This window comes from Lepidothrix coronata, unplaced genomic scaffold, assembly GCF_001604755.1.
Source record: "Lepidothrix coronata isolate B3197 unplaced genomic scaffold, Lepidothrix_coronata-1.0 Scaffold78, whole genome shotgun sequence".
Taxonomy (NCBI): Eukaryota; Metazoa; Chordata; class Aves; order Passeriformes; family Pipridae; genus Lepidothrix; species Lepidothrix coronata.
The window spans coordinates 2,334,341-2,360,713 of record NW_016690258.1 but is presented as its reverse complement, the minus strand read 5'-3'; the positions used below and the strand labels follow the sequence as shown (position 1 = coordinate 2,360,713).

The following is a 26,373-nucleotide window of genomic DNA, read 5'->3' as shown; positions in this document are numbered from 1 at the left end:
GGATGGAGCCAGTGAAGGGAAAAAATAAACACACCATCTACACATGTACGCAAGTGTCAAACGCCCTTTAGTGGTGGACAGAGGTGCTGCCGCCGAGCGGCCCCACGACAGGCCCGGCCGTGCTGCTGCCTGCAGTACCTGCCCCTCACCGAATGTGCACCATCTCCTCCAGGAAGGGGGTTTTCATGCAGCCCGTGCAGAGCTGATCCATCCAGAGCGGGGCCTCGTGCTGCAGGGGGGTGCGCCGGGGGTAGAAGGTGAAGTTGACATCGTAGTTGAGCAGGCAGCTGATGGAGGCCATGTAGATGTCGGAGAACCGCACCAGCCGGCGAGAGAAGTACGTGGGGTTGTGGAAGGTGCGGAAGATGCTCCCAAACTGCGGGTTGAACAGGTTCTTCGTCAGCGACCTGAGAGGAAAGAGATGGTGCTCTGTAGATAAAACTGATTCTTCCCCCTCCACATCCTTAGCCCTGGGCCACCCCAGCCCCAGAAGCATTAGATCACACTAAGTACCCTCCCCTGCAGGTTGGGATGCAGACCAGTCCCTGTGCAGCGAGACTGGGATGAGTATTCAATGCACTCTGCCTTGTTACCCTACCTGTTACAGGCAGTGCCAGGAGCTGCAGTAGCAGACAGCCCACCAACCCCTCCCAGCACTCCCCTTTCTCACTCTGTCTTCAAACCAGTCCAGTCTCCCAGGCTCAGGACTGCACTGCTGCATCCCACTCCTCCTCCACGAGGCAAGTGACAACAGAGAGGACCAGAGTCCAGTAGCTGCAGCACCACTGTCCCCCAAAGCAGATTACAGAACAGACCCAGTAGAGGCCTGAGAGGCCCTGAGAGACTTTATCAGTGAGGGGGGACAATGCTCACCTGATCTCCTGTCGTTCCTTCATCCACTCCAGCAATACTTGCTTCGACTCTGCATCCTGATACATCTGCAAAGACAGCAGCAGACCCACATACATCATTCCTGCAGGCCACACCTCAGCTCCCCCCAGTTTCCACTGTAACTCACAAACCCAGAGCCCACTGCACCAAGAGGAGAATATTTATGAGAACCAAGCAAGATGGTACATCCCCTCATTCCCATGCTAAGCCCAAAATGCAGACTCAGAAGGCAGCACATTACCTGTCCTGCTCAGTCAGGAGCTGTTTACCTGCATTCTCTCCAGCAGCCCCGTCAGAGCCTGCTGCCAGGTCAGGGAGTGCATGTACTGCTCTGTGTTTATGATCCGGATCTCCGTCTCCAGTTCAGGAACGATGGCTCCAGTCCTCCAGCCATGACGCAGCATGAGGTCCTGGAGGTCACGGAGAAAAAACAACCATGAATTCAACATAAAGACTGAAGGCCAAACACAACCCTGGTTCCTAGAAGAGTGGTCTTGTTCCCATTTTGGATTCTCAGGGGACAGCCATCCATGGCCCGTGCCAGTAACAACCATTTCCCGGCCAGCAGGATCAGCCGTGTGAATCACCTCGAAATGTGGTGCTTGCCTGTGCCTGACAGAACATGGGGAAGCTGGTGTGTCCTGAGTGTGTCCTGACAGCCTGCAGAGCACCCAGCACAGACTCGAGCACTCAGACCAGGCCCTGCCTTATCTCCAACCCAGCTGGCAGCCACAGCAGCCACACGGGCTTGCTCCCGCCTCTCTGGAGAGCAGAGACATTTCACTCACCGCAAGGTCACTGTACAGATGGTCACCAAAGTAGAGCACTTTGGACCCACGCCAGCCCGTCAGCCTCAGGAAATCAAAGAGGTTGCCCTGCAAGGGACAGGAGTGCAGAGAGAAACGTGGTTACAGGCCACCTCACCACATGCAGCTGTGAGCACTCAGAAGTATCAACCTGCCCGCTCCCCCACTATCTACACCCGAGGGTTTCTGTCCTTCTCCACTTCACTTCACTTATGTGACAACCCCCCTGTACATTCCTCAGCTTTTCTCAGACTACAGAATAACTCTTTGGAAGAGTTTTTGCAAATAGGCAGTTCGAGGGCACAGCAAGTCAAAAGGACAATATGGACTAAAAAGGCAACAAGAGGAGACAGTTTAGAGGTCATGAGATGCCTAAATTAGAAGGTCTGAGGATGGGCAGAAAGAACCCCAATGTGTTCTGGGTTTAGAAGTTGTTAAGCTCTAGTGATAATGATTTCACTTCACAGGGTGCACCAGAGAGAGGGTGAGCACCATCATGCAAGGCTGTTCTACATCACTAAGCACCATCCAACCCCAAAGATTAACAACACCCACATGTTCAGAAATTGTTTAACCAAGCCAAAAAGCCAGGCAGCTTGCACAGATTTACAGCTAAGTAAAACAAACCAAACCCCAAAGCACCAGCTCAAGCACAGCACTGAGCAGCTTTCAAGGCTTTCCAAACATCCATCCACACACAGAGGACACTTCAGGGACTACCCTTCCATTTCCACACAAGTTTTCTACATGAGTCACAACAGAAGCAAAACCCACTAGGAAAGGAAAAGGCTCCATCAATGCCAAGCAGTCAGTGCAAACCTGCAGCCCCTTGGCAGCAATCTCTCCAGCCAGTGCCAGGAGAGAGCCAGCACCTGACTGGGCAGAAACCCCCAACACAAGGCAGCTCCAACAGCAGCCAGGAGCGTTTGGCCACTGGCAGCTTGCTGAATGTATGGCTAAGGGTGCCCAGAACCAGGGTGCTGGGCCTTCTGCTGCTGCAGCATCACTGGAGCTGAGCAGACTTCATTTCTTAGACACTGTTGCTGCTGTTTGCATAAGGGTTCCTCAGGACTCCACTGGCCCAGCAGGGAAACGGACCACAGCTTTGGGGGGAGGACAGTCCTTTTGCTGTGCTCTGGTCACCTCAAACAGCAGTGGACCTGACAGCCAGGAAACTTGTGCTTGGAGCTCCACAGAGACACAGACCTGTTCCATGACCTTTGGGTCCTGTCTTCCTCCCTCCTGAGGCAGCAGACCAGGGGAGGGATGGGAGTACATAAGTATCACATAGAAAACACCACATCTATCGGAATGGAGGGACTCAGGGCATCACTCGAACTTCCCAGTCCCCAGGGCAAACCTCCAACCCCTGATATCCCATTTGTGGGACATATAAATGCCATACAGCCATGCTCCAGGGGACAGGAACAGCTCAGGGGCCTATGGCAACGCCACCAGAACAGCAAGGTCCATGGCCACTAACACTTGACAGAAAGAAGGATATTGTGGCACTCCAGGAAACGAAAAATCCTGGAGACATGGTGGGCTACAACCAGGATACACACTCTGTCACATCCCAACAACTCAATGCAGTCAGATGAACATCATTACTGGGGGAGAACTGGAGAGGAGAACAAAATACTACTCCATCCCTCCTTCCTCATCTTTTCCCTTCCTCACTGCACCATTCACTTCAGTGAGCAACCTGTGGCCACAAGACATAGGTGGTCAAGAACGGGATTTAATTCAGCAATAAATTCTAGAAATAAAAAGTTGAGGTGCGCCTTTTCCCCTGAGGGAGCTGCTAACCCACTGGGAATGAGCTATACTTGCATATTCCCAGCTCCCAGCTCCTGGCAGAGGCTGGGACACTATCCCAGCACTTTGGCAGACCCACTGGACAGGTCAGAGGCTTCCCAACAGCACTACTCAAGGACATGACCCACTTTTCTACCACAGGTCAGGTCCCAGCTACTTGACAGCGATCTCACTAACAGTTTCTTCCCGTGGGATTGGAGAGCTCACATAACCAAGAACAAACTGTCCTAAAGCCAGAGGCAACTTGTCTCAGGGGACAGACCAGCTGCAAGGACAACAACCCGGGCAGCAAGTTCACCAGAGTAACAGCTCATCCTCCGGACATGCTGGTCCTTCAGGAAGGGGCATGTCAGGAGCCAGGCTTTGTGCCCTATTTGATCACTTTTGTTTCTCTATTCTATTATCCAAGTGCACCTTTTCCAACCTTATGGAGAACAATTTGGAGTGAGGTGTGGAAGATAGCTGCATACCCATCAGATTTTAGAGAGCTGTGCCTTCTTAGCCTGAACTACCACACTCTTGGGAGCACCTCCAAGACAAGTTTCAGGAGCAGGACATTGGAAGAGCTGAGGGAAAACGGCACTATTGGCCACGCTGGACAATGTCAGACCTGAGCTCCAAGGGTAAAGATTTCACTGTGCATGGGGGGCAGGGGACATTCACTGACCCCTGCTACACATGCAGAGGATGTTTCCCTACCACCCCATCTCACACAAACAGGGCAGCAGCTGGGAAAAAAACCAGCCTGGCAGAGATAACTCAGCACAGGTTCCCTTGGGCACAAAGACAAGCACCCCACACCTTAAGTTACCTGGCCCTGCTCTGCCTTTCCCCCCTTGTCCCTGTCCCTCCATCCCTAATGCCAAGCCCATGCTGAAAGCATTCTGAGGGACAGTGTCCTACCAGGCCACTGCCCCCAGCCAGCACAGAGCCCAGAGCGTGGCTTCTTACAAACACCCTCTGACTACACATGTGCTCTCCTCACGGACTTTTGGGTTTCACTTTGCAAACAGCAAACATGCACAAGTGCCCTACAGAAGAACCCATAATTTTCCCTCACCCTAACCAAGCAGATTTTCCTGTTTTCCAGTGATTTCCAGGCTTTCCCAGTGATTTCCAAAACTGCAGGCATGTTGTAAGTCCCAACCATTTCAGACTCTTGGTTCACACCCCTTATGCACCCATTCACTTTACCTCTTTGTAGATCTTTCCCTTCTCCAGCTGGTTTATTTTGTCCCACTGCAGTGAGCCTTTATCATCCAGTTTTCGAAAAGGTCTGGGGAAAAAAAGGGGGAGATGTCAACTCCTTTTGATTTTAGGTGATTGTTACCCAGCAACCAGAACATTTGAATCAGGAAACTTGTTTACCTATGTAACAACCCGAAATAAAAGCTCTACATGAGCTCTAAGTGACCTTCTGGGCCTTCTAGACTTTTTTCTCAGGGGAACAGAAAGTGTGAAAGGGAAATATCTTTTCAAAATGCTTCCACTGGCTGTAACCATTTCATGCCAAAATCCCTGACAACTCTACTTTTCACATACAGAGGGGAGGAAAATAGTAACAATAATGACTCCCTCTGAAATGCTAAGGCCAAGAAGGCTTTGCCCTGAATGACTTTGTGTCCTGTTCCAACCTGGCTATGCCCCAGCCCAACCAAGACCGTGGAATGTCCTAATAGGATACAGCAAGTCTGCAGAGTGGATGGAAAGCAGTTCTCACGCTGATCTCAACCCAAGCTGGCTCCTGCTATTCCTGAGGCCTTGCCATGTCTTTCCATGGCCCACCCCACTACATGTGTGGATCTTAGGCACCAGACAGCCACAGGTTTTATCTCCAAGAGGGCTGGATCGTCATCACTCCAGGCTGCGTTTGAAAGACACTCCACCTGCAGCCCATGAAGAAAACCTTTACCAGGTTATAAAACAGCTTATAAAACCATTCCATAGGTTTACTCCTGTTTGTGACAGTGGCCTGGGAAATAGGAGAGGAAAATACATACATAGGAAAGAATAGACTGATCCCTCAAGGGCAGTAATTTCTGGTCAGTCGTAAGTTGAACCAACAAAGCAGACACAAGTTCCCAAAGCAAATAATCCAAAGAGAGGACAGCAGCCTATGTCCCTTGGCAGCTCCTAACTGACCACAAAACCCAGCTGCCACGTACAAAGGCTTCCAGAGCTGCCAATTACCAAACAGCATGTATCCAGTAACTAAACAAACCCCCCCAACCCCTCAAAAAACAAACCACACAGATAATTGTGTGGGGAACAGGAAAAGGAAAGATTTTGTCACACTCTCTAGACCTAGAGCCAAGAAATGGTCAGCTCTCATGCATACCATTCCACTCCTCTCTTCTTTCTGATGATTTAAGTACATTGTTACCTCTAAAAATCTAAGTTAAACCCAGACCATGAAAAAACTCATGAGGATTAAACAGCCAGTTTTAGAAGCACAGTTTCTGCTTGGCTCTACACAGCCATTTATTCCCAGAGTAGCCAATTTTCATCTTCTTACAGAGAGAATCTGAGAGGGCAGCAGAAGGCTGGATGCCCACTGAGCCTACATGATGCTTAGCAAACCACTGCTTTTTTGGAAGGCAGAAGGAGCTGTTTATCCATGGAGGGGGCCCCACAGGCAGCAGCACAGCCCCTGGACACGTACTTCCTGCGGTCAGTGAAGAAGTTGGGCTTGTCAGCCTGCACGATGACCATGTCAAATAGGTCCCGCCAGTTCTTGCCAACCATGTGTTTCATTCCCTTGTCCCTAAGGGCAAAGGAACAGAAGAATTAACAGATCCAGTACTCTTTGTTCACCCAACACCACATCTTTACAACAGTCTGTCCCAAATTTATTCTCATTTCAGTAACAGAGAAGAAAGCATAGACTTGTGAACCCCCCAAGGCTGTCTCATTGCACTGGAGTATTGATGCAACTTTGTTTCAAGCTGTCCCACCCTTTCTTCTGCACCATGGGAAGTCCAGGGAAGTCTGTGATGCAGCAAGAACTGCTAGAGGTAACACAAAATGTCAGCTCTGTACTGCTGTGGTCAGCCACAGCCTTGTGTTTTCTTCAACAAGTGAGAGTCAGTGCTGTGGAGAGCACTGTGGGGTGCAACATTCACCACAACCCGTCCCCAGAGAGCTCTGCTGGCTATTGCCACAAAACCCTCCACCATACAACTTCCAGGTGCCCCAAGGAGGGACTGCCCTGCACAGCCTTGGTGTGCAGTAAAGGTACTCACACAAAGCTAAAGGGACTGTTTGTGATGAGGAAGAGTTTCTTCTTGTGGTTCACCAGGCGGTTCAGCACAGCATAGATTTCGTCCCCATGCAGAATGTACTGTTCTATATCAGAATGAAACAGTAGCAATCAGAACATTTTGGCACAAGTCATGATCACATTTGTATAAAACCAAACCCAACCCAGCCCCCGTGCCACTAAGGATGCAAAAGGTCTGAGTTGGATCCACCTCAGGCAGGCAGGTAGTGAACCACTATGGTGACAAAATGGCCTTCCTCATCCCCATCCATCCCATCTAAAGAGGAAGACTGAGGAACGGAAAAGCCTGGTAAAAAAGAGGGTTGATACCAAACTGTCACAAGGGACAGGCACGGCCACTCCAGGCCATGTTGCTTGCAGAAGCTTCCTTTCCCCTGAATGACCAGGAAGCCTTTCCCAGATGGTGCCTTGGCATGTTCACATCATGCCAAGGACCATCATCCCTCGTTTACCAGCTGAAGGAAAACAAACATGAGCAATGAGGTAGTTGTTTCCTTCAATAAAACAGATCCTCCACCTGCCCATAAATGCCACTTGTTTCCGAATGCCACTCTATCCTCAGCTGCCTCCAGGCACGGCACAATCAAGTATTTCAGTAAGTTCTGTGTTCCCCTGACTCCTGTGACTGTGTAGGGCCAACACAGCCATCATATCCAAAACACCCATAGTATGAGATGGATTTGGCACCAGACCTCCATTTAACTCACCCAGATCTTTTTCAATCCATTTGTACATCACTCCTTTCACATGAACATCTCTAATTGCATCCTAAAGAAAAGGGCAGGGGAAAAAAGTTTCAGTTTTACATGTGGCATTCCTGTTTCCCAGCATGCAAACTCACTGTCACCTCTGAGGACCAAGAGTAATGATCCATCCCCTCCCTGCTGAATGAACAAAAGCTGCATCAGTGCTAAGCAGCAAAGCTTGCCCAGCAAGGCTCACCAACGTGCTAAAAGAAGAACACAGTGGCTGGCTCAGCTAATGCAGTACAAGGGGGAAAACCCTCAAAACATATCTATGAAACCTCAAGTTCCTTCCAGCTCCTGGAAACCAGCACAGGTAAACACACAGGTACCAAGGCAATACAGACTGTGCAACTCCAGTGAATGGTTATTCACTGTCCCAAAACTGTACTGGCCCAGACACAGCAGGCTTTGCTTTCTCCCTATACCTATGGAAGTTCTGCAAAATGTGACCCAAAGGAGTGTGGCTGAGGCAAACAGCAGCAGAGGAGAGCTTTTGATTCCAAAATGCTCCCCACAAGCCAAGGAGGGCCACAGCTCCTGGCCCCGGGTGGCCAGTGGGCACAGGCAGAGCAGAAGCTTCCATTAGGAGGGTGGCACAAAACACAGCTGGGAGGGAGGCAAGTTAAAACAGATGTTGTCAAGGGCATCCAAATATCCTCTATTTTCCAGGCCAGAGGCCAAGATGCAACACATTTTTGGACACACCCAACTGAGATTCCGCCCAAGTCTCCATCCAACGAGATACCCAAGACACACAAAACCATTTCCAGAGCAGCAACACAGTTTGCAGTGTTTGCACATTCAAGTGCTTGTTTTAACAGTATTATTTTCATCTCTGACAATTTATAGAGGTAAGCAAATGCTGCCTTTCCCCAGAACCTTTAAATCCCTGTTACACTCTGTGTGCCCCTTTGGCAGTTGCCCTTACAGACTGGAGTCCCACATGGGCCACTGACATCGCTCCACACCACCAGACAGTCACCTGGTAGTGCTGCTGAAACCTGCTCATGACCCCAAAAATCATTTCCTGCAAAGCTTCGAGAGAACCTGAGTTTACAGCTTAGATGGGGATGGTGGAGGAAGAGGCATTACCACTTCAAAGTGAAGTTTTAGGAGTCAACTTCCACCATGTGGATTTGAATGGTAAAAAGGCAGAGGTCACATCTCATTGCCTTATTGGAAAGAATCTGAACAAAGAGCAAGAGTTCTAACAAGGAAACAAGTTTCTCTTAAGCAGCACTGGCACTAAAAGCAAGCAATGCTTTGGATTTTTGTCAAAACTACCTTCGCAGAGGAGAAAGAAATTCAAGTCTGCTCCTTCCCTAAACCCTCACCACCTAAAAAGCAAAAGAAGGGGAAAAAAGAAAAGGAAGATCTATAAGGTTCTTGCAGGTAAAATCTTGGTAGCCTTGGGAGGTGTCAAACAGGGCTCCAAAAAACTCCTCCAAAGGGAAGCAGGGTAAACTGTATGTTCTTACTTTAAAATATGAAGCAACCAAACTGGTGTGACAGGACTACCTGGATTACATGTCAGCCTTTCCACTGCCTCAGGGTCTGCCCTTTTGACTCAGCACAGTGTCTGCAGCACTTCTCCAAACACACAGCCCTGCATCAGCAGTACCACTGAGAGGTACAGAAGGGTGTCATGTTTAGACGTGTCTTAACCCACTGTGAGCCGGTGCTGTACTAAAAGTCAGGGCTGTGCAAGTTCTCTGGGACACCTGTCTGTAGGCACAGAGGGGTCTCTGTGCTCATGTCCAGAAGTCTGAGGGCTGAAGGACACCATTTGCCCTGTACTGAGCATGTATTAGGCTGTGGCAATCGGCCCCCCATTCTCTAGATTTCAAATAGAAACACGTCCATTTTGACCTCCAAAGAAGGTTCAGAAGACACTCTTCACAAAAAGCCTCAGGATTCAGCTGTATCCCCTCTTCCCATTTTCCCCACCCCGAGAGCAAAAACAACAACCAACACCCCAGAACCATGTCAAGGTCTTGTGGGAAATGGGCTGGCACGCTGCTATCAGGCACCAACAGAAGGTCAGAACACAACTGCAATCCTGGGCTGCAGCCCTGCTGACAGGTGGATCCTTATCACAAAAGCAGCAGCACAGACGTGGAGCTCCATTTCCCTAACAGGACTGAACAGCCAGTGGATGAGCCTAAGCTTCCCATAAGGCACAAACCAAAAACCCTCCTCCATGGAAAAAGGAATGCAATAGGGCTTGGAAGATGTGTTGTCTGTCAGCATAAGTCACCCAGAGCAGCAATCTCAAGCACTTACATCTTGTCTGCAGCAATAGCTAAATCAGACAGTCTAACTAACAGTGCCGATAATCCCACACAGCCCTTTCAAGTGCCACTTAGCACCTTGGAGTAAATGACTCATGAAAGCAACAGTCACCCACTGGAAAACATCCCCAAAGGATCAGACTACTCTGCAGCTGCAAATGGAAGAGGTGGATTCTCAGAGCAGGCAAGGAGAGTTGTTTCACAACAATCACTGTAACAAAGTAAGCTGTTTGGTACATGATCAGACCAAGCTTCTTTGAAAATGAGATACTAAGAGGAAAATACAGTTTAAAAGTCTGCAGAACCCAAAAACTTTTACACAAGCTTTGTGACCTATTTCCCATGGAAGGACCTTCAACCTAACCAGCCTAGGCATTCCTGCACAAGATAGTGTACAGCAACACCAACTCTGTAGTACAGATAGAAACCAAACACGTCCTGAAAACACAGCTTTGAATATTCCCTGGTGATGCTTGGATCTAAAGGGACAGCAGTGCTGTCATATCAGGCTGCTCAGTACCAGCCCCTCGGGTTTGGGTGCTGCAGAGCTCACAGCTCTGGTGTGGTATGAGCTGTGGGACAGTTGACATTTTACTTACAGATATGTCCTTGTAGAGATGCACCTGGTCAAACTCAATGCCATGAGTTATGAAGTAATCAATGACTGAAGAGAGCAGTGTCATCTCAGGAAGAGAAAAAATGTCCATAAACTGCTTAAGTGATGGGCCCTGGAAAGCAAAAAATTAAAGGGACACATTAGATGCAAAAATACTTAAAAAAATATCAAAGCCAACAAACAGACTAATATCACCCAGTACCATCTGGAAGACATTCCAGGCTAACAAAAACACTAGCGTGGAAAGTCCCAGCCACTCAGCAAGCAGCCCTCTCTTCTACACTAAAACACTAAGCTAGTGCATTAGCACTTGACAAGAGAGAGGCTTCTCTTTCACATAAATCATTAAACAAACTCAGCATCATTAACACCATGGGGTTAAGATGGAGGAAGTGGGGAGTCAGTCCTAGACACTGATTTCAACCCCATGCCCTCTGCTTCCCACCTGGCCTCCTGACATTAATACAGGTGCCAAAAGACAACACTGCTACAGAAGCAGCCATGGGCCTTGCTGAAGATGCCCCATTGCTCACCTAAACAGGCTTTGATACTGGACACATGGCACTTAAGCTGCTGAAACCATATCCCAGTGAGGTTTCACAGGGCAATGTAAGAATCACTCCAACAAGCCATTTGTCATGCCTGTCTGCCCTTGAGTCACTACAGAAAACCCAGAGCAGGCACAAAGAGGAAAAAGGACTTTAGCCCACCCAGCAGCCAAGTAGAAATGGACAATCAAATCTTGAGCAAAGAATAACTCCCCTTGCATTAGGCAAGGCTGCAGCTCTCTCATACATTTGCTATTGTTATTGCCTATCAATTAGAAATCTATCAGCAGGCCGAAGCCAACTTTGGAGGCCTGCCAATAAAATAAACTTGTTTATTCTGTATGTACCACCCGTGCAGAGGACGATGGTGAGTCTCACTGGCAAGATGAACCTGGCATCAATTTTTTCATCTTTCGTTGATAAAAGTTCCAGATCAGACAGCAGGACAGTTACCAAGGTAACTGTCTTTCTTGTATATGGAAAACAATTTGGGAAGTGCACAGACCTCCCAATGAACTGGTTCCCAGCGGTGCCCTGGCAATCCAGTTACATCATGTCTGTGCATGTGAGCTTTGAGCAATCCAGGACTGACAGCTGGGCAGTTCAACTCTCTAGGATAACACTGGCCCACATCAGAAAGCATTTATTACAACTGTGTGAGAAAGAGACATGAAAGTAGCATCCAAAAGATCACAGAAGGCACAGATGGTAGAGGCTGACAGGGCACGTGCTGCCTTAATGACAAATGTGTGGCCCTGTCGTGCCAGGATGTAACAACAGAACACCTCCCATCTCGTCTGGTCAGGCAAGGGTGGACTGAGGCAATACTGGGGCAACACAAACTGGGGTCAAGAAAGACAATGTAAAAAGGGCAAAGGAACAAAAGGAACAAAAGCATTTTGCCTGAGGTGTGTTACTCAAAAATGGTGCAGTCAAAGCTATCTTGATGTGCTGAGGGTTATACAGTTTCCACTCATAGGACAACTTGACCTAGAGCAGAAGAGAACACAAAGGGCCACACCACACAGGGTGGTGCTGCTCAGGGATACTCACTGAATCCTTTCAACACTTCTGTCCATTTTGATGCCTGGTTGCTAAGGCAACATTTCTCCCACTAGCAAAAATAAAATTTCCTGAAAACAGCCTTCACCCTTTTTCCTGTTCAAGGATGCTGGGAAAGAAGCAAGAGGGACAAACGCAGGCAGTTCCTACTGAAATAACTAGGTATGGGATTTAGCAGAGCACAGCAGAGCAATGGCCTGTCCTGGGTACAGTTAAATATTCAGTGTTAACAGCAAAGATTTACTTTGTAAACTTCAATTTCATTCTTGTGCCTTGTGTGGTTCACCTACAAGTCCAGCCTCCCCCTGTTCCCTTTAGTGGCCTTGACTTCCTCAGACAGACACAATGACACAAGTCAGGATGAAAACTGGACTACATTTTTAGAATGCTACATATTATTTTTCCACAACACCCATAAGTTCTCCACCTTCACCACAGGCATGTTCTGCCAGTGAAAGCCAAAGCAGCTGCAGTGTCTAACCCTGGGAAGATCTGTGCCCGCCTACTGCAGGTGTTGGGCTACCAGAAGCTGTCCACTCCTGCTAACAGAGAATCAAGAAAACCCTCAAGGGAGAGTATTCACACACTTCAGCTGCATCAGTCCTGCCTGTCTTATGCCTTGTTGCCTGGAGTCAGTGACCTGTCAGACCTTCCTGTCACCCACACAGCAACATCAGCATGACAGACTGCAGAGGACAAGATCCAAGACACCTGCCAAAGGCTCACTCCACACCAGCAGTCATCTTAACCCAGATGCTTTCCCACTAATGTGTCAGTGGCACAGGCTGAGCAGACATTGCTGGATGCAAATGTCATTAGTTGTGAATACTTTCATTCTCTTTGGGATCCAATTATTAGTTCATGTGGTTCATTACATTACTAGGAGAGGAGATTCACCTCTTCACAAAGAATAAGTTGCTATCCCTACATATGTGGCCAAATGTTATACTGAATTTTTCAATATCAGCTGCAGGAAAGAAGAAAGCACCTGGTACGTACAAAGCAGCACTGAAAGGCACCTTGGCATGAGCACTTGGTCCTACAGAAAGCCACAAATCGAAGATTTCATGTTTACTATTATTTAAAAAGAAAGGTGAAATCATCTCAAGTTTGCCAGGAGTGAGCAGAGTTGCACAGCAGTAGGATAATAGAGTGCAGCTTACAGACAGATATCAAATTCTAAGCAGAAACATTTTATTTCAAAGCTGGAAACATCACTGAGCTATAAACAGAGTATATACTTATCCAGAAAACAACCACTCAGATTAATTGTTCCCAAGAGAGAGAAATCAAGAAGTGGCCTTGCTGCAGACATCACACAGCAGGCTCACAGGGGTATTACCAGAGGAAGTGTGCCCTTCTCCTTCCAGCCTCCCTTAGGGCAACAAAGGGCAAGAGACAAAGCAGTTCTGAGGGAAAGGGATGTGAAGGACCCACTTGCCCACTGCACCACACCAGACACTCGAGGAAGAAAAATCTCTCTCGACTTCCTCTAGTTCAGCAACCAGAGGATTCCTACAGCTCCTGCAGACAGAACATCAGTACCTTACTATCCTCAACACTCATGGATACGCTATGTATAATGTCCACTGAGGAGGCCTGAAGGGGCGTGGAGGGGGATCCCTTTCATGAAAGAAAAAAATCCTACCCAAAACCAAAGAGAGGAAGGTATTACAGCACCCTGCTGCTACACACAGACCCCCTCCTGCACAGCTCTCTGCTGACACCAGCACTGCAGGCTGCCCTGGTAGCTTGGGAGCCAGATTTGTTCAAGGAAGAAGCAGAGAACATCTCCCTATCAGTCTTCAAAGCCATTCAGCTCTAGGCCAATAGCCCTGGTGTTTAGAAAGTTTTGCAGATGTCTCTCAGATGCTAAACTGCTAAATAACCTCTGGGGCATATTCCCACTAGAACAAAAACACACACTGCAGCTCACTAGGGACCGAGCTTTTCCAAGGGAGGCTGGAGTCGTTTACATGTGCCTACAATTCACTCTGTTTTCCAAGCTGTTAAAGAGCTGCTGCTGCTGCATCACAGCAGCCAAGGGCTTACAGTACCTTGCCATAGAAGTCACTCATCTGGTACAGGGGGATGTGCTGCGTCCCACCATAGAGTTCAATTACCTCTTCATCAGGCACGGGTTTGAGCCCTCTAGACACAAACAAAACAACAGTTTGTCAGTAATGCCCAGTCTAGAAACTGCACAGAACGAGAACATGGGAAAAATGGGCTTTTTTCTAAAATTCACAAATTCCCCTTGCACAAAAGAGACAGAGAGCCTGATGGCTCTTAAGATTCACATAAAATCTTCCCCAAGACATTCTTCAGATATCTTGTTTGCTCCTTCAGGTTAATTAAGGGGCTTTATCCACATTCCAGCAGAGAATCCAGCCAGAGACTTCTCTCTGTCTGCTGTCAATCTGCTGACAGGACCACCCCACCACCTGACTGTGGCAGCTCCAGGTAACCTCCTTCTATGAGGTTTATCACCGTTCAGTGAAAAGGTGCAGGAAAAGGGCTTTCTGAAAAAAGGTTTCCTTCTTACTCAGCTTTCCTAAGCAAAACATCAGGTTATCTGACTGCTGCAGGTTTTGCCTCTTGCACAATTTCTGATGGCTGTTTGCTCAAGCAGTCAGTAACTTTCCCTTTCTCCTTTCCTACTCAGTTACGGTACAGCCTCTGAGAAATTAAATGTTGTCTCAGTTGTGCTCAAAAGCAAAGGACAGTCTAGGAAAAGAACACTCCAAGAAGGATAGTTACAAAAGGACATGGGAAAAAAAAAAGCTTAAATGTATTTTCACTAAAAATCTCTTTATGACACTGAAATAAAATATGGGGCAGTACAAACCCCCTGCTCCCCCAACCCTCAAGCTGGCTCTCAAAGAAGCCAATTCTCTCTGATTATGAAACTCCCTTCTTAATATTCTTAGAGTGTTTACTGTAACTGAAGCTTAACAGCAGAAGGGCAGAGATCAAGAAAAAAACCCACACTGCCTTCCATGCTCAGGAAATACAACATAGGATTTACAGGAGCTTTGCTGCTGATATCTATAAATTACAACTTTTTACACACTAACCCTCTCCTCTTTGGGACAAAGTGTTTTCCCAGTCTCCAGTCTCACAACTCTTTGGAGAAAAGTTTCCTCTGCACTGTTTCAGCCACTTATTCCAAAGCACACCCAGCTCTCCTTGGAGAACAACAAAGGAGAATGAAAAATAGGACGAGCAGGCCTTAAAGTGAGCCCAATTCTGATGCACTATTACTTTATTGACAAGTCTGCATTGCTTTAAGATGTAATTTGCACATCCAGACCACTGTCCAAGGCCCAGCAGAGCACTGCTGGGATACACTTCTGCCTGGAGAAGACAGGCCAGTGTGTGAACCAGGTGCTGAGGAGTCCTTTCCTAGTGCCATGTCTGCTCCCAGGTGCTCGCCCAGTCCCACTGCAGCTGCAGCTCAGACACCTCGCAGAGTACGTGACCAGATGTGTCATTAACCATTACAAAAAGCTCCAGATCTTCCCACCCACACTTGGCTTGAAATGCTTGAGAAAAAATAACTCCCTGCAATTATATGCCAGGTAAGCATTTGAAGCAAGCACAAACAGGATAAGCAGGACAAGACTGTGCCCTGCTCAGAAAAAAAAACAAACAAAAAAAAAACAAAAAAAACCAAAACAACAACATATGCCATGAACATACATTCAGATGCAGAAATCTACCCTTGCATAAATGGGCATTTAGAAAATGATTTTCAGAACTGACAGACCTATATGCCGTCCCCAGCTGCACATAATGGAAAGCATCGATCTTCATGAGAAGACTCTGTGATAAGGGATAGATATTTACTGTTAGAATTGGGTTAGAGTTTACACTGAAACCTTATTAAAGTTTAAAGTTTCACACAAATGACATTTAGAAAATAAAATTCAATATGAACATCCCACATCTGTGTACTTTGGGCAGCACTTACTCTCCAGCTACTTTTACACACAGTTACTCTTATGGTGACTTTTCACTGGCCTCCCTGGCTAAAGACCATCTTTCTATGAGCCAAAGTCTGTTACACTCCAGTTTGTGGACACAGATGCAGGGGGAAAAATGTTTCTGTGACTCAAGAGGGCCTCCTCTTATCTCCCTTTCAGGAGTGCACACATTCCAAAGGAGCTTTGTGTGCACTAGAGATCCATTACTCCTGACATTTATCTTAAGCAGAACTAAGTGGGCAAGTTTTGGTTTAGAGCACAGCTGTGCCCAAACATTTTCTTCACACAAGAGCTCTCCTCTCACTTCACCCCCTCCCCAGGAGACACTAAAGCAAAGATGGTCAGGAGCACACCAGGCTGGTAACATTAGAGCTTTCTTTGCATTTTTGGTATCAGACTCCCCTATTCATGAATCATCCCTTCTCCTCCATCCATCATTCTGAAGCTGTAACACGGGTCCTTGGGCATGGAAAGCAGCCTCACACTAAACCCACATCACTCTGCATCTTGCATAAGAACACACATCAAACTTCTTTCATCAGGAAACCATATCAGTGCAGCTTATTACACTGTGGGCAGACCTCCCAGTAATTTGTGGAGTGCAGGCACGTATACTGAAGTTTTACTTAGACTGGCACTACCCAGATTTTTGGGTGTTTTGCAAACTCTGATCCTGAGAAAAGGGTCCTCACCTTCTACTCCCTCAAAGGGCCCTGTGCTTTGCCAGGCCACTCGCCTGTGTTTCTCTGATATACTGGCCAGAGATTTAAACAGAGAAAGAACCTTCTGTTTCTCACACATCTACCTCTTACTTTGTAAAGCCAGAGGCACAAGAAAAAGCTACTACAGTGAAGCAACTTTGCTGTGCTCCCACCTGAGTGCCTGGCTGCAGCAGCCAGCACGGCATCACTGGGCACGAGGCTTTCAGGGAATCAGTCCAAAGCACTGAAAAGGGTTAAAGCTCTGCCTGCACTTTGCTTGCCTGTGCTCCTAAGAAGCATGCATCTCAAGTAGCCTGGATCTTATTCCAGGCAGTTCTATTATTCGGGGTGGGGGGTGGGGAAGGCTTCCTAAAGCATTCTTCTGACAAGTCATTTCTATTATTAGAGTAAGGCATTATGCCTCTGCTCCTGGCAAGTACTTGTAGATGCAAGATTGAGTTTTGTTTAAATTTCCTGAAAGACAGAAACCATCACACAAACAAGCTCAGTTTTCAATTAATTAGCCTGTGCAATTAAATGACTTTTAAATTGGCAAGGCTGTTTAGCAGAGGCCTTTGCTAAAATGTCCCATTCTGCCAGAGGCCAGGCAAGCAAAAAAGACATCTTTCCCTTGGGAAGAACCCATGCAAGGAAAAGCACAGCCACCCGGACTCACTGGTAATCTGGTGATAGATGTTACTGCAAGCAATGACAGAAAGTATTTCCACTAAAAACATAACAGTGGAAGACAAAGCCCAGGAGAGTGAACTTTGTACAGCTTACCTTTTGTACATCATAGTGAAGTCCACGAATGGCAAACCCTGGAATGTAGTCATACTTTGCAAGCCCTTCTGGATACTGGGAAGACAAACAGCAACATCTTTAGAGCATAAGGACTGGATAATCAACAAAATCATTTCACCTGTTGAGCTGGCTTAGTCCTATTAGTCCTCTCACCCCAGGCATAAACTGACCAAGGAACAGGTGTTCTTCATTTTGCCCCTTCAACAGAGAAAAGGGAGGAATAAAGAGAGACATAAAGGATCAGGATCCCCAAAATTAATTTCTCTCATGTAGGGGACACTAGTGAAAAAATCAGATTCACTGAGGCAGTGAGGACACTTCTGCTAAGCTCCACTCAATGCATATATTTGGCACAGATTGGCACTGCAGAGCCCTCTAAACAGAAAAACATGATGAGAAAAAAACACACAGAGCAGTCACCTATTGCAAACAGGGTGTCTGCTCTGGGACATGCTGCAGAGTGTCATCCACATCAACTTGCACATGTCAGGTCCTGTACAGCTCTGATGTCAGCCCATGGTTCATGTTTATCCACCGTGTGTACCTCGAACCAGCAATTCCATAGGCATTATTTCCATAGTCGAGTAAAGCTGACCAGACCTTTTCTAGACTAAGGCTCCCACTCCATATTTATAAAACCTCAGGAATGCACAGCACGGTAAATTGTCACAAAGGAAATGAATTCCATGGACAGAGAAAGTTTTCTGCAATCAGACATTATGAAACATGAAGTTTATCTCAATAAAACAAGTAAGTGACACGTGCACAATGTGTGCACAAGCACGTCTGGGGCACAGCAAAGACAGCAGCAATTTTAATCGAGTGGAAATTCTTTCATTACCTTGAATTGTTCTATTAGGATGTCTCTGGCAGTGTTGAAAATCATGGAGTGTAGCAAATTAGAATACTGTGCTAATGTGTAATCGTAGTCGAAGCCATAGATCTCCACATCTCCCAGGCTGATCTCATTGTTAGCGTAGATAGCGGCGGGGTTGAGGAGATTGCAGACTCCTGGTGGAAGGAGATCTAAGAGAAGGGAAAGGGGAGAGGTTGGAGAAACTGAGAGGATCACTGAAATTTGGACTTTTCGTCCTTGACCTGACAGCAGCTGGAAATAACACACAGCAGCAGCAAAGGAGCACAGAGCTCTGCCAAAGGCTGCTGCTGCTAAGTCAAATAATCCTCCCCTTGAAAAAACACACTGTGAAACCTCTGGCAAACCTCTGGCTGCATCTGGAGATGATGCTCTCTATCTGCTTGCACAGTAAGACTGACCTTTTGTGTCAGGAAGCTGCAAAACAACGTCCCCTGGTCTCTGGCCTCCATGAAGCAAAGCAGAGCCGAGGTTTTGAAGTGTCAGATTTCTGGCTGAGTGCAGCTGCAGTTTCAGTGGGCTCACAATGTGAGAGGTGCTGTGATACATCACCAGGAAAACACACGCTCCTCACTCAGAACCCAGCAAGCAAGCAGCCCAGCTCTCCTCTCTGGGAAATCTAGATTACTCCAAATGAGAAACTCTGAGGTTTGTCTTTTGGCATTTTTTGTTTCTCTCAGAAGCAGCCAGACTTTGCAGAGAAATGCTGCAAGTGCCATTAGGGCTTTTTAATTTTTTTTATTGATTAAGAGGATAAAACAAGGTTTTGTACAAACACCAACAACACGTAAAAAAACCTCCCGGGCTCTTGGAGCACTAATACTGATAGCAACAAGTTACCTGCTTTCCTCTGATAAACAGCTGTGGAAACAGCTCAGCCCTTGCCTGTGGTTTGTCAGAACAGGGTTACTGTTCAAGATGCCTGGGAATAACACTTTGCTCCCCAGACCACTGGGAAAATGGGGTTAAGTGACCAAGCAGCTCAACTACCTGTATATCCCTTTCCAGAGCTAGTCCAGAGAGGAGAGCTTTAGCTCCACTACAGTGGGAGAGGCAGGAACAAACCCTTCTCAGGCTTCCCATTCCACAAGAGCTGTCCATTGCAAGATGAGAGTCAGCAATAAAAATAGTTCCCTGTGGCAGTTGCCTAGTCACAAGCACACTGAGGGACAGAGGGGAAGGAGACATTTCCTCCCTCTTCAAAGAAGGGTAATTTGCTCTTTGAATGATAGGAAAAGTCCAGACATTTTCCAGGTCCTACACAGCATCAGTGGGTAGGATTTTTTTTTCCTTTCCTACCTTAACTTTTGGCTTTTAGCAAGAATCCCTGTGCCGGTTCTTTAGTGCTTCCTTGCTATAAAACCAAGTTTCATCTGAATGTAGGACAAAAAATACATTATTAGAAAGAGATACCAGCCATTTCCAATAAAGACTTTGTCTGGAATTATAATGGAATTGAGGTAAAAGTCCAAAGTACACTTGTGAGCACTAATTCAGAGAGGTGACTAAAGTAACAGGATTCAAATATATCATAATATTTGTTTTTCAGGAGAAAACAAATGGGTATGTTACAAAACACAGCCATCCCTCTCTCCTAACTCACTTCATTTGGCCTTCAAATGCAATTCACCAGATCAACTGGAAAGGAATCACTAGAAAATAAAGCAGTGTATTAAGGCAGGACTGACTTACTGGCTACACTTTGGGAACAAAAGCTCTCTTTGAGTGGCTCTGATGGTGGCAAAGTTCCTGGAAGAGGCTGAAGAGAGTGGATACAATCTGAGTATTTTCCACTGGGATTTTAAACGATGGGAAATGTAAATAGGATTCAGATGATCACAACTTTCATCCTTTCATCATCAATGCTCTTTGCACCATAAACAAACAGAGCTCCACTTCCTGTCCTCACCTCCAGATAACTTGTGGGAAGACCTTTTTCTAAGCATACGCTGGGATTTGCAGGGTGTTTTTTTTTTCCCTCACAAGGTGAACGATGATACAACCCCAATCACATCTCAGGGCAAATGTGCAGGGCTTTCCTCTTCTAATGAAAAAACTTTGTGCAACAAATGCACTCGCTGCTACAGCATCCCTACACAGAGGTCAAGCTCTTCCAACATTCCCCTTTTGCTAACAGATTCAGGACAACACAGTTTGATAGTGTGAGAGCAGCACAAAATACCATTGCCTGAAACCCACCTCTTCTTTCACAGAAGACATAAGAACCTTCTGGATTCAATCACACGTCAGCCACAACTTTTGCAAAAACCCCATTAGGAAAAGCCAAGGGAGTGGTAGGAGTTTGTATCAAGGAGAGGGTAGTGTGAGCCTCACCAAGCAAGTCCTATCTGTGATCAGAAGATAAGCAGTAACTGTGCCCCAGCATGATTTATGAAGCACATTTAGACCCACTGGATGAAGTAACACTCCTCCTTGCCAGCCTCAAACATACAGAGCCTCTCTGTGCTCTGACAGCCTCTTGCCCGGTCCTTTTACCCCACTCAGACATTTTGTCACTGACTTACACAGCATGTTCTCTCTTACCTCATAAGGGCTGAAAAGGAATAGCCAAAATGCTTTATCCCCATTGCCTCACACACAACATGTTCCCTACACACAGCCCCTGGAGCACCACACATCTCCCTGCTGTGTTTCCTGTCACACATCACTGTCACCAAACCAACTGGCAGCTTGCTCTGACCACACCATCACCCTGCATATTAAATTACAGTAATTTCAAGGTCACTGATCTCCTAGAAAGAAGGAAAACTCTGGGTTTCAGTCTAGGGATTCATGCTGCACATTTGGCTCAGTGTGAATGTCCATTTGGAGCATCCCCTATTTGGAACAGGTGTCCATCTCCTCTGTGAGCTCATCCAGCCTCCATGCAGGTTCCAGCTACCACAGGGCAGAGACAGGAGCTGGGAGCACAGGCAAAATTAGTTTCAGTACAAACCCCCAAACTTGCCTGGGGTTTACTAAGGCAGGTTTCAAGAAGCTTGGTTTAAGTGTGGGTTTGGGTTTGGTTTGGGTTTGCTTTTTTGTGGTGTTTTGCTTGTTTGTTTGCTGTTTTTTATTTTTCAAGATAACCACCTGGGTGGTTACCGATCCTGAGTGCTTAATCAAGTCCTGGGCTGCAGACTTGGGTGCTGCTGCTCTGCTGACATTCTGCACGTAATCTGCCAGGGATCTTTGTCTCAGATTTCCTGGCAATTGTCAAATCAAAACAAACAGACACCCTCCAGAAGCTCACGAAGATGCCATTTTTCAAGAACTTTTGCTTTTGCTTTTCTTCTGCCAAGACACCGTTACAGATTGCTGGACAGATATGAAAAACTACAGCAAGAAAAAAAAAAACACAACACCACAAGACAAAAATGGAAAACAGTTTTGGATATTAAAAAAGAATACTAATCCCAACTACTCTTTCCATCTGGGTCCTAGCTGGAAAGGCAGACAATATCACAGTTAGTCACTCTCTACTCAGCACTTTGCCCAGGAAGTGTGACCGAAGGGAGAACGGGCGTGAGCACATCTGAGGGCAGCGGGGGAAAAGCAGCTCCTGCAGCAGATGCAGCCCCAGGAATCTGCTCACTTGCACAATTTGCTCTGGTTTGCAGCTCTGACGGTTTGAAGGGAAGTGTCTGCATGTCCAGGGCACATGATGAAACTCTGCAACAAAGGCAGACCACAAGAAAGCGTGTTTGATCTCGTGCATCTTTTACACCTTTTACAAGGTAAACATGCAACATCCCCTTCATTTTACCACTGTGAGAACGTGAACAGCTGCTTAAATTGACTATCTTCACCAGAGCACAAGTGCCTCTTCCCAGGCAATAACCCACGTTGTTAGAAAGCAATAACACTCGATCCCCAACAGGAGAGCAGAGATGGAAACAAAAGCAGGTAATTAACTGTGAGCAACGACTACAGACACCATATGGCCCCTTCTGATGTGACAAACACTCTGGACAGGAGATGCAAAGCACGGTCTCCTGCTTTTCTGAGCTCCCAGGGTACCAAGAGCATCCCGCAGGAAATGCTCCTTTTCTCTCAGCTTCAGACCGAGCAGGTTAGTGAAGAATAACACATAAACAAGGCAACTCACACCCATCTCTCACACCCTTTGTACTCACACAGGTCCGACACGGCAGAAGTCTGCACTAATTTCTTTGTAAGACAAGCAAGGAAAAAGATACGGAAAGCAGATGGCCACCATCCTCCATGCTCTTAATGAATTAAAAAGTTTCCCTTGCTCACACTGACTTGCTTTCTAAAGACAAACTGCCAGTTTTCCTCCTTTCCAAGAACCTCTTTGTCCCTTTGAAGTGTTGTTTTGTGCCATTTCCTGCAAAGCACTCCAACCAGCCGAAGTAGCTACTTCTACCAATAGGATAGGAAGAGGAAAATATTACTTAAAGAACCCTAAGTGACAGAGGAAGCATCTTAAAAGAGTGCTGAAAATTACTTTAGAGCACAGTCTTGAATTTATGCCATTATGACTAAATATTTGGGGATTTCTTGCCAATGAAATCTACACAAACTAAAGGCAATATTAAAAAATACCATGTCGTTACAAAATGTCATCTTAAAAATGCACAAAGGCACTAGACAAATGTTATAATAGTTCTTTGCAAGAAAAAATGGTTACACTTAAGAAAGCAGAATTAGGAAGTTAGCAACTGGTCACCTTTCCAGTTCTGGCTGTTCTCACATTCAACTGTGCTCAAGCTTGTCATGCAATAAGTCCTGCAGACCTAAAAAAACCAAACACACTTGCTTACAGCTAAATCCTCACTGGCTTGGCAGTCCCATTGAGTTTCAGGATTGGATGCTTCCTAGACTGCAAAACTTCAAAGCTTAATGAGAGAGCTTATTGGCCTTCTTGAACACTTATCAGATCAGCAAAGAGCGAGTCTTGCTCAAGACCAATCCCTGTGATAAATCAGATTGTACTTTTCCTTTTACCAGAGAAAAGAAAAAAAAGCACATTAAATGGATGTAGTAGCCTCAAATTTTTGCAGGTAACGAAATCTGGTCCTAAGAGTCAGTGTTGCAAAGAGAGGGGGGCTGATGAAGAGAATTGGCTTATCCTGAGCCAGTTCTAAGGGGAGATTTTTCCTCAGTGATACCTTTTGTGTAGCAATGTTGTTCTATCATTTCCATCACCCCCTCAAGCCTGATAGAGCAGAGACATGTTTAGACAAAGTTGAGAACTTTTGGTGCCTGTGCTGTGGCCACCAAACCTGCACCACCACTGAGCTTTACTGCACAGAAGCTCATCCTGCACATCCTGCCCTGTCCAGCTCTGTCAGCGTTTATCGTTGCAATCCCCTCTGTGCAAAAATACAACAATGCTCTATAAATCTGGTCCTGAGCAAGGGCTGGTCTGAAAACACATAATAAACTCTCCTGGCAGAGACCTCTCTCCAAACCAACAGCAATAACTGACAACACAGGACTTCACAAAAGGGAGTTTCAGAGAGGGAAGGAGAAGGTGGCACCACCAAAGTCTGCCCAGATTCAATGCTGGTGAGTCCTGAGAAGACATGATGTTTTCAGATCCATATCCCAAGCACAGACAGTTAGTTTTACATCAGAGGTAGAAATCAAGCACAAAGGAACAGGCTGATGCCACACTTTGCAGAACTGTTTAGTCATCAAAACAACAATTAAAACCAACTTGGACCAACTCTGTCTCTTCCTGACAAGACTTGACTAACAGCACAATCTTGAAATTTCGGTTTGGGGAGATATTCTTTAAAGCATCGAGGGCCTTCTTATTCAACATGTCTAACGGCTACCTGAAGGTTTGTAAAGAGTCTACTCTGTAGCACTTGGGCTACTTCACTTTGCATTTACTCCTGCTGCTTAGTTCTCCACCTCAAGTAATAACTGTATCTCTTGAGTCCCAACAGAGTTATGGGAACACAAACTTCATGATCTGTCACATAGTAAACCAAGCATTTTGCCAAAAGACCATTGCACAGCCTATTGACCACAACTACATTTATGTTTCAATGCCATTATGGAAAAGAAAAAAAATGTCTTTGAGAATATTAAGGTCCAAGCAGCACTACAAGTACTGTGAGTTGGAATTTCTTTCAAGCAGTGGGGCTAAAACCCCAACTCGATCTTGGAGCAGGTTTGTATTAACAAAGCTACAGTCCTCCATCAGCACCTTATACTGCCTTCAAAGCACAGGGAAAGGAGCTCTCATCCTGCAACAGCTGGAATGCAGCAGGCTGAGCATCCAATGGATCAGCGGCCAATTCCTTTACATTTGTGCATCATCAAGGACTTGAGATTTTATGTCAAATTCCGTGTACTGGAAGGTGGGGGAGGAAGGAATGACAGCCCTTGTCAGTCTCAGAGCAGATACCTCCGGCTGACTGCCGTCCTTATCCGAGCTCTTAGATAAACAAAAGCTAACGGAGGGCTATCGAACAGCCGGCACGAACTCACACTTCCTAGTCCTTTACAGTGCTTACCTTCAGCATTCCAAGAATCAAAAAACCAACAGGAAAAGGTTCCCTGCCCTTATGCCAAGAAAGCTATTTTTAGAGGAGTTTAATACAGAGGAGGTCTCCTGCTGCTGCCAAAGAGACCACAATCCTGTTTTACACACAGGCAGATTTGGCAAGTGGTCTGAGTTTTCTCCTCGTTTGGCAAGATCTCAAAGTACCCAACAGAGCCAGGTAACTTCTTGGTCAGAGGAGCAGAAACACGTATGCACTCATGAGTAAAAGGTGTGTCCCATCTGGAACACAAACTGAGCTAAGGACCAGGGGACATCCCAGGAGCTGCAGCTTCAGTCCTGTCCACACTCACCCTTGTGCCAGTGGTGAGCTGGACTCACCCCTTCAGTGAGCATCCCTGCCCATCTATCCAAGTCCAACCGCGATCCTGTATGCCAACCAAGGGCAAACTGGAGAAAAAGGTAACAAGCCCTTCATTCAGACCATGTGCCACGGCAATACCCGCGTTAAGGAGGCCAGTTGTGAACAACCCCATATACTCCACACGTCCTCACAGACTGAGACCAGGCGGGGGATGTGCACAGAGGGAAGCTCGGGATGGCGAGAGGAAGATCAAGACCAGGTTTCAGCTAAAGAAAACCATCCCGGCGAGCCGCGGGCGGTGGAGGTGTGGATGGATGGGTCGATGGGATCGCCGGCGTGAAGGCTCCTGACCCGGCAGCTGCACAGCAACGGGCACGTCCCGGGAGAGGCACGGAGATGCAAAGAGAGGGGCGGGAGGGGGAAGACGGGAAAAGGCCGGTCCCGGCGGGACGTGGCAGCCCCCTTACCGTAGACCAGCTTTTTCATCTCGTGGTACCTGGCCCACAGGTAGGTCTTGGTGTCGGCGCCCTCGGCCGGGGCGGGCTGGCCGCCGGCTCTGCCGGGGACCGCCGGCTGCTGCTCGCGGGGCTGCCCGTGCCCGCCGTCCCCCGTGGCTTTGTGGCGGCAGCTCTGGCACGACACGGCCACGGCGAGGACCCGGGGGGCCGCGCCGCCCCCCCTCCGCAGCACCGCCGAGCCCAGCGCCGCCATGGCCCCGCCGGACGCCGCGGCCTCGGGGGCACCCGCACAGCCGGCGCTGCTCCGCTCCGCTGCCCGGCCCGCGGCGGTACCGCCGGGCGGCCAATCCGCGGGGAGAGGGGCCGGGCCGCGGCGAGACCCGCCCTGAGAGGGCCGGGGCGGTGCTGGGAGGGCGGTGCGGAGCTCGGCGGGAGGCGCGGCGGGACCCGGCCAGTGAGGGGGTGGCGGGGCCGGCTGGAGATCCCTTACGAGGGTCCCTTCACGGGGCCCATCCCGGCGTCCCCTCACGGAGATCGTCTCTCGGGGTCCATCCCGGGGTCCCCTCACCGGGTCCCCTCACGAGGATCCCCTCTCGGGGTCCATCCCGGGTCTCCCTCACAGGGATCCCCCCCCGGAGTATCCTCTCTCG

At 47.5% G+C, this 26,373-nt stretch overlaps 2 protein-coding genes across 2 annotated transcripts in view; both read right to left on the bottom strand.

Moving 5' to 3' along the window:
- Positions 1-50: 50 nt before the first annotated feature.
- NT5DC2 (5'-nucleotidase domain containing 2) lies at positions 51-25,992 on the bottom strand. Its single transcript, XM_017819905.1, has 14 exons — positions 25,733-25,992; positions 18,391-18,575; positions 17,529-17,603; positions 15,828-15,883; positions 14,116-14,209; positions 10,432-10,560; positions 7,503-7,563; positions 6,758-6,860; positions 6,178-6,279; positions 4,710-4,791; positions 1,680-1,766; positions 1,161-1,301; positions 874-938; positions 51-407 (listed from the first exon to the last, which is right to left on the bottom strand). The coding sequence occupies exons 1-14, from the start codon at positions 25,974-25,976 to the stop codon at positions 146-148; spliced, it is 1,686 nt and encodes a 561-aa protein (XP_017675394.1). The 5' UTR covers positions 25,977-25,992; the 3' UTR covers positions 51-145.
- PBRM1 (polybromo 1) overlaps positions 18,983-26,373 on the bottom strand; it is a 71,932-nt gene continuing 64,541 nt past the window's right edge. Inside the window, exon 30 of the transcript XR_001875630.1 lies at positions 18,983-18,992. The gene's annotated coding sequence lies outside the window, so the exon portion shown is untranslated. The remainder of the gene's footprint in view (positions 18,993-26,373) is intronic.

Bases quoted from the DNA above. Each gene is read 5' to 3' on its own strand.
- NT5DC2 (XM_017819905.1), bottom strand. From the start codon at position 25,976: ATGGCGGCGCTGGGCTCGGCGGTGCTGCGGAGGGGGGGCGGCGCGGCC. The intron at 14,210-15,827 runs GTCTGTCAGTTC...GTTTGTGTCTAG, and splicing joins CAGCTGGGGACGGCATATAG to AGGGCTCAAACCCGTGCCTG. The intron at 4,792-6,177 runs GTACGTGTCCAG...TTTTTTCCCCAG, and splicing joins TTCTTCACTGACCGCAGGAA to ACCTTTTCGAAAACTGGATG.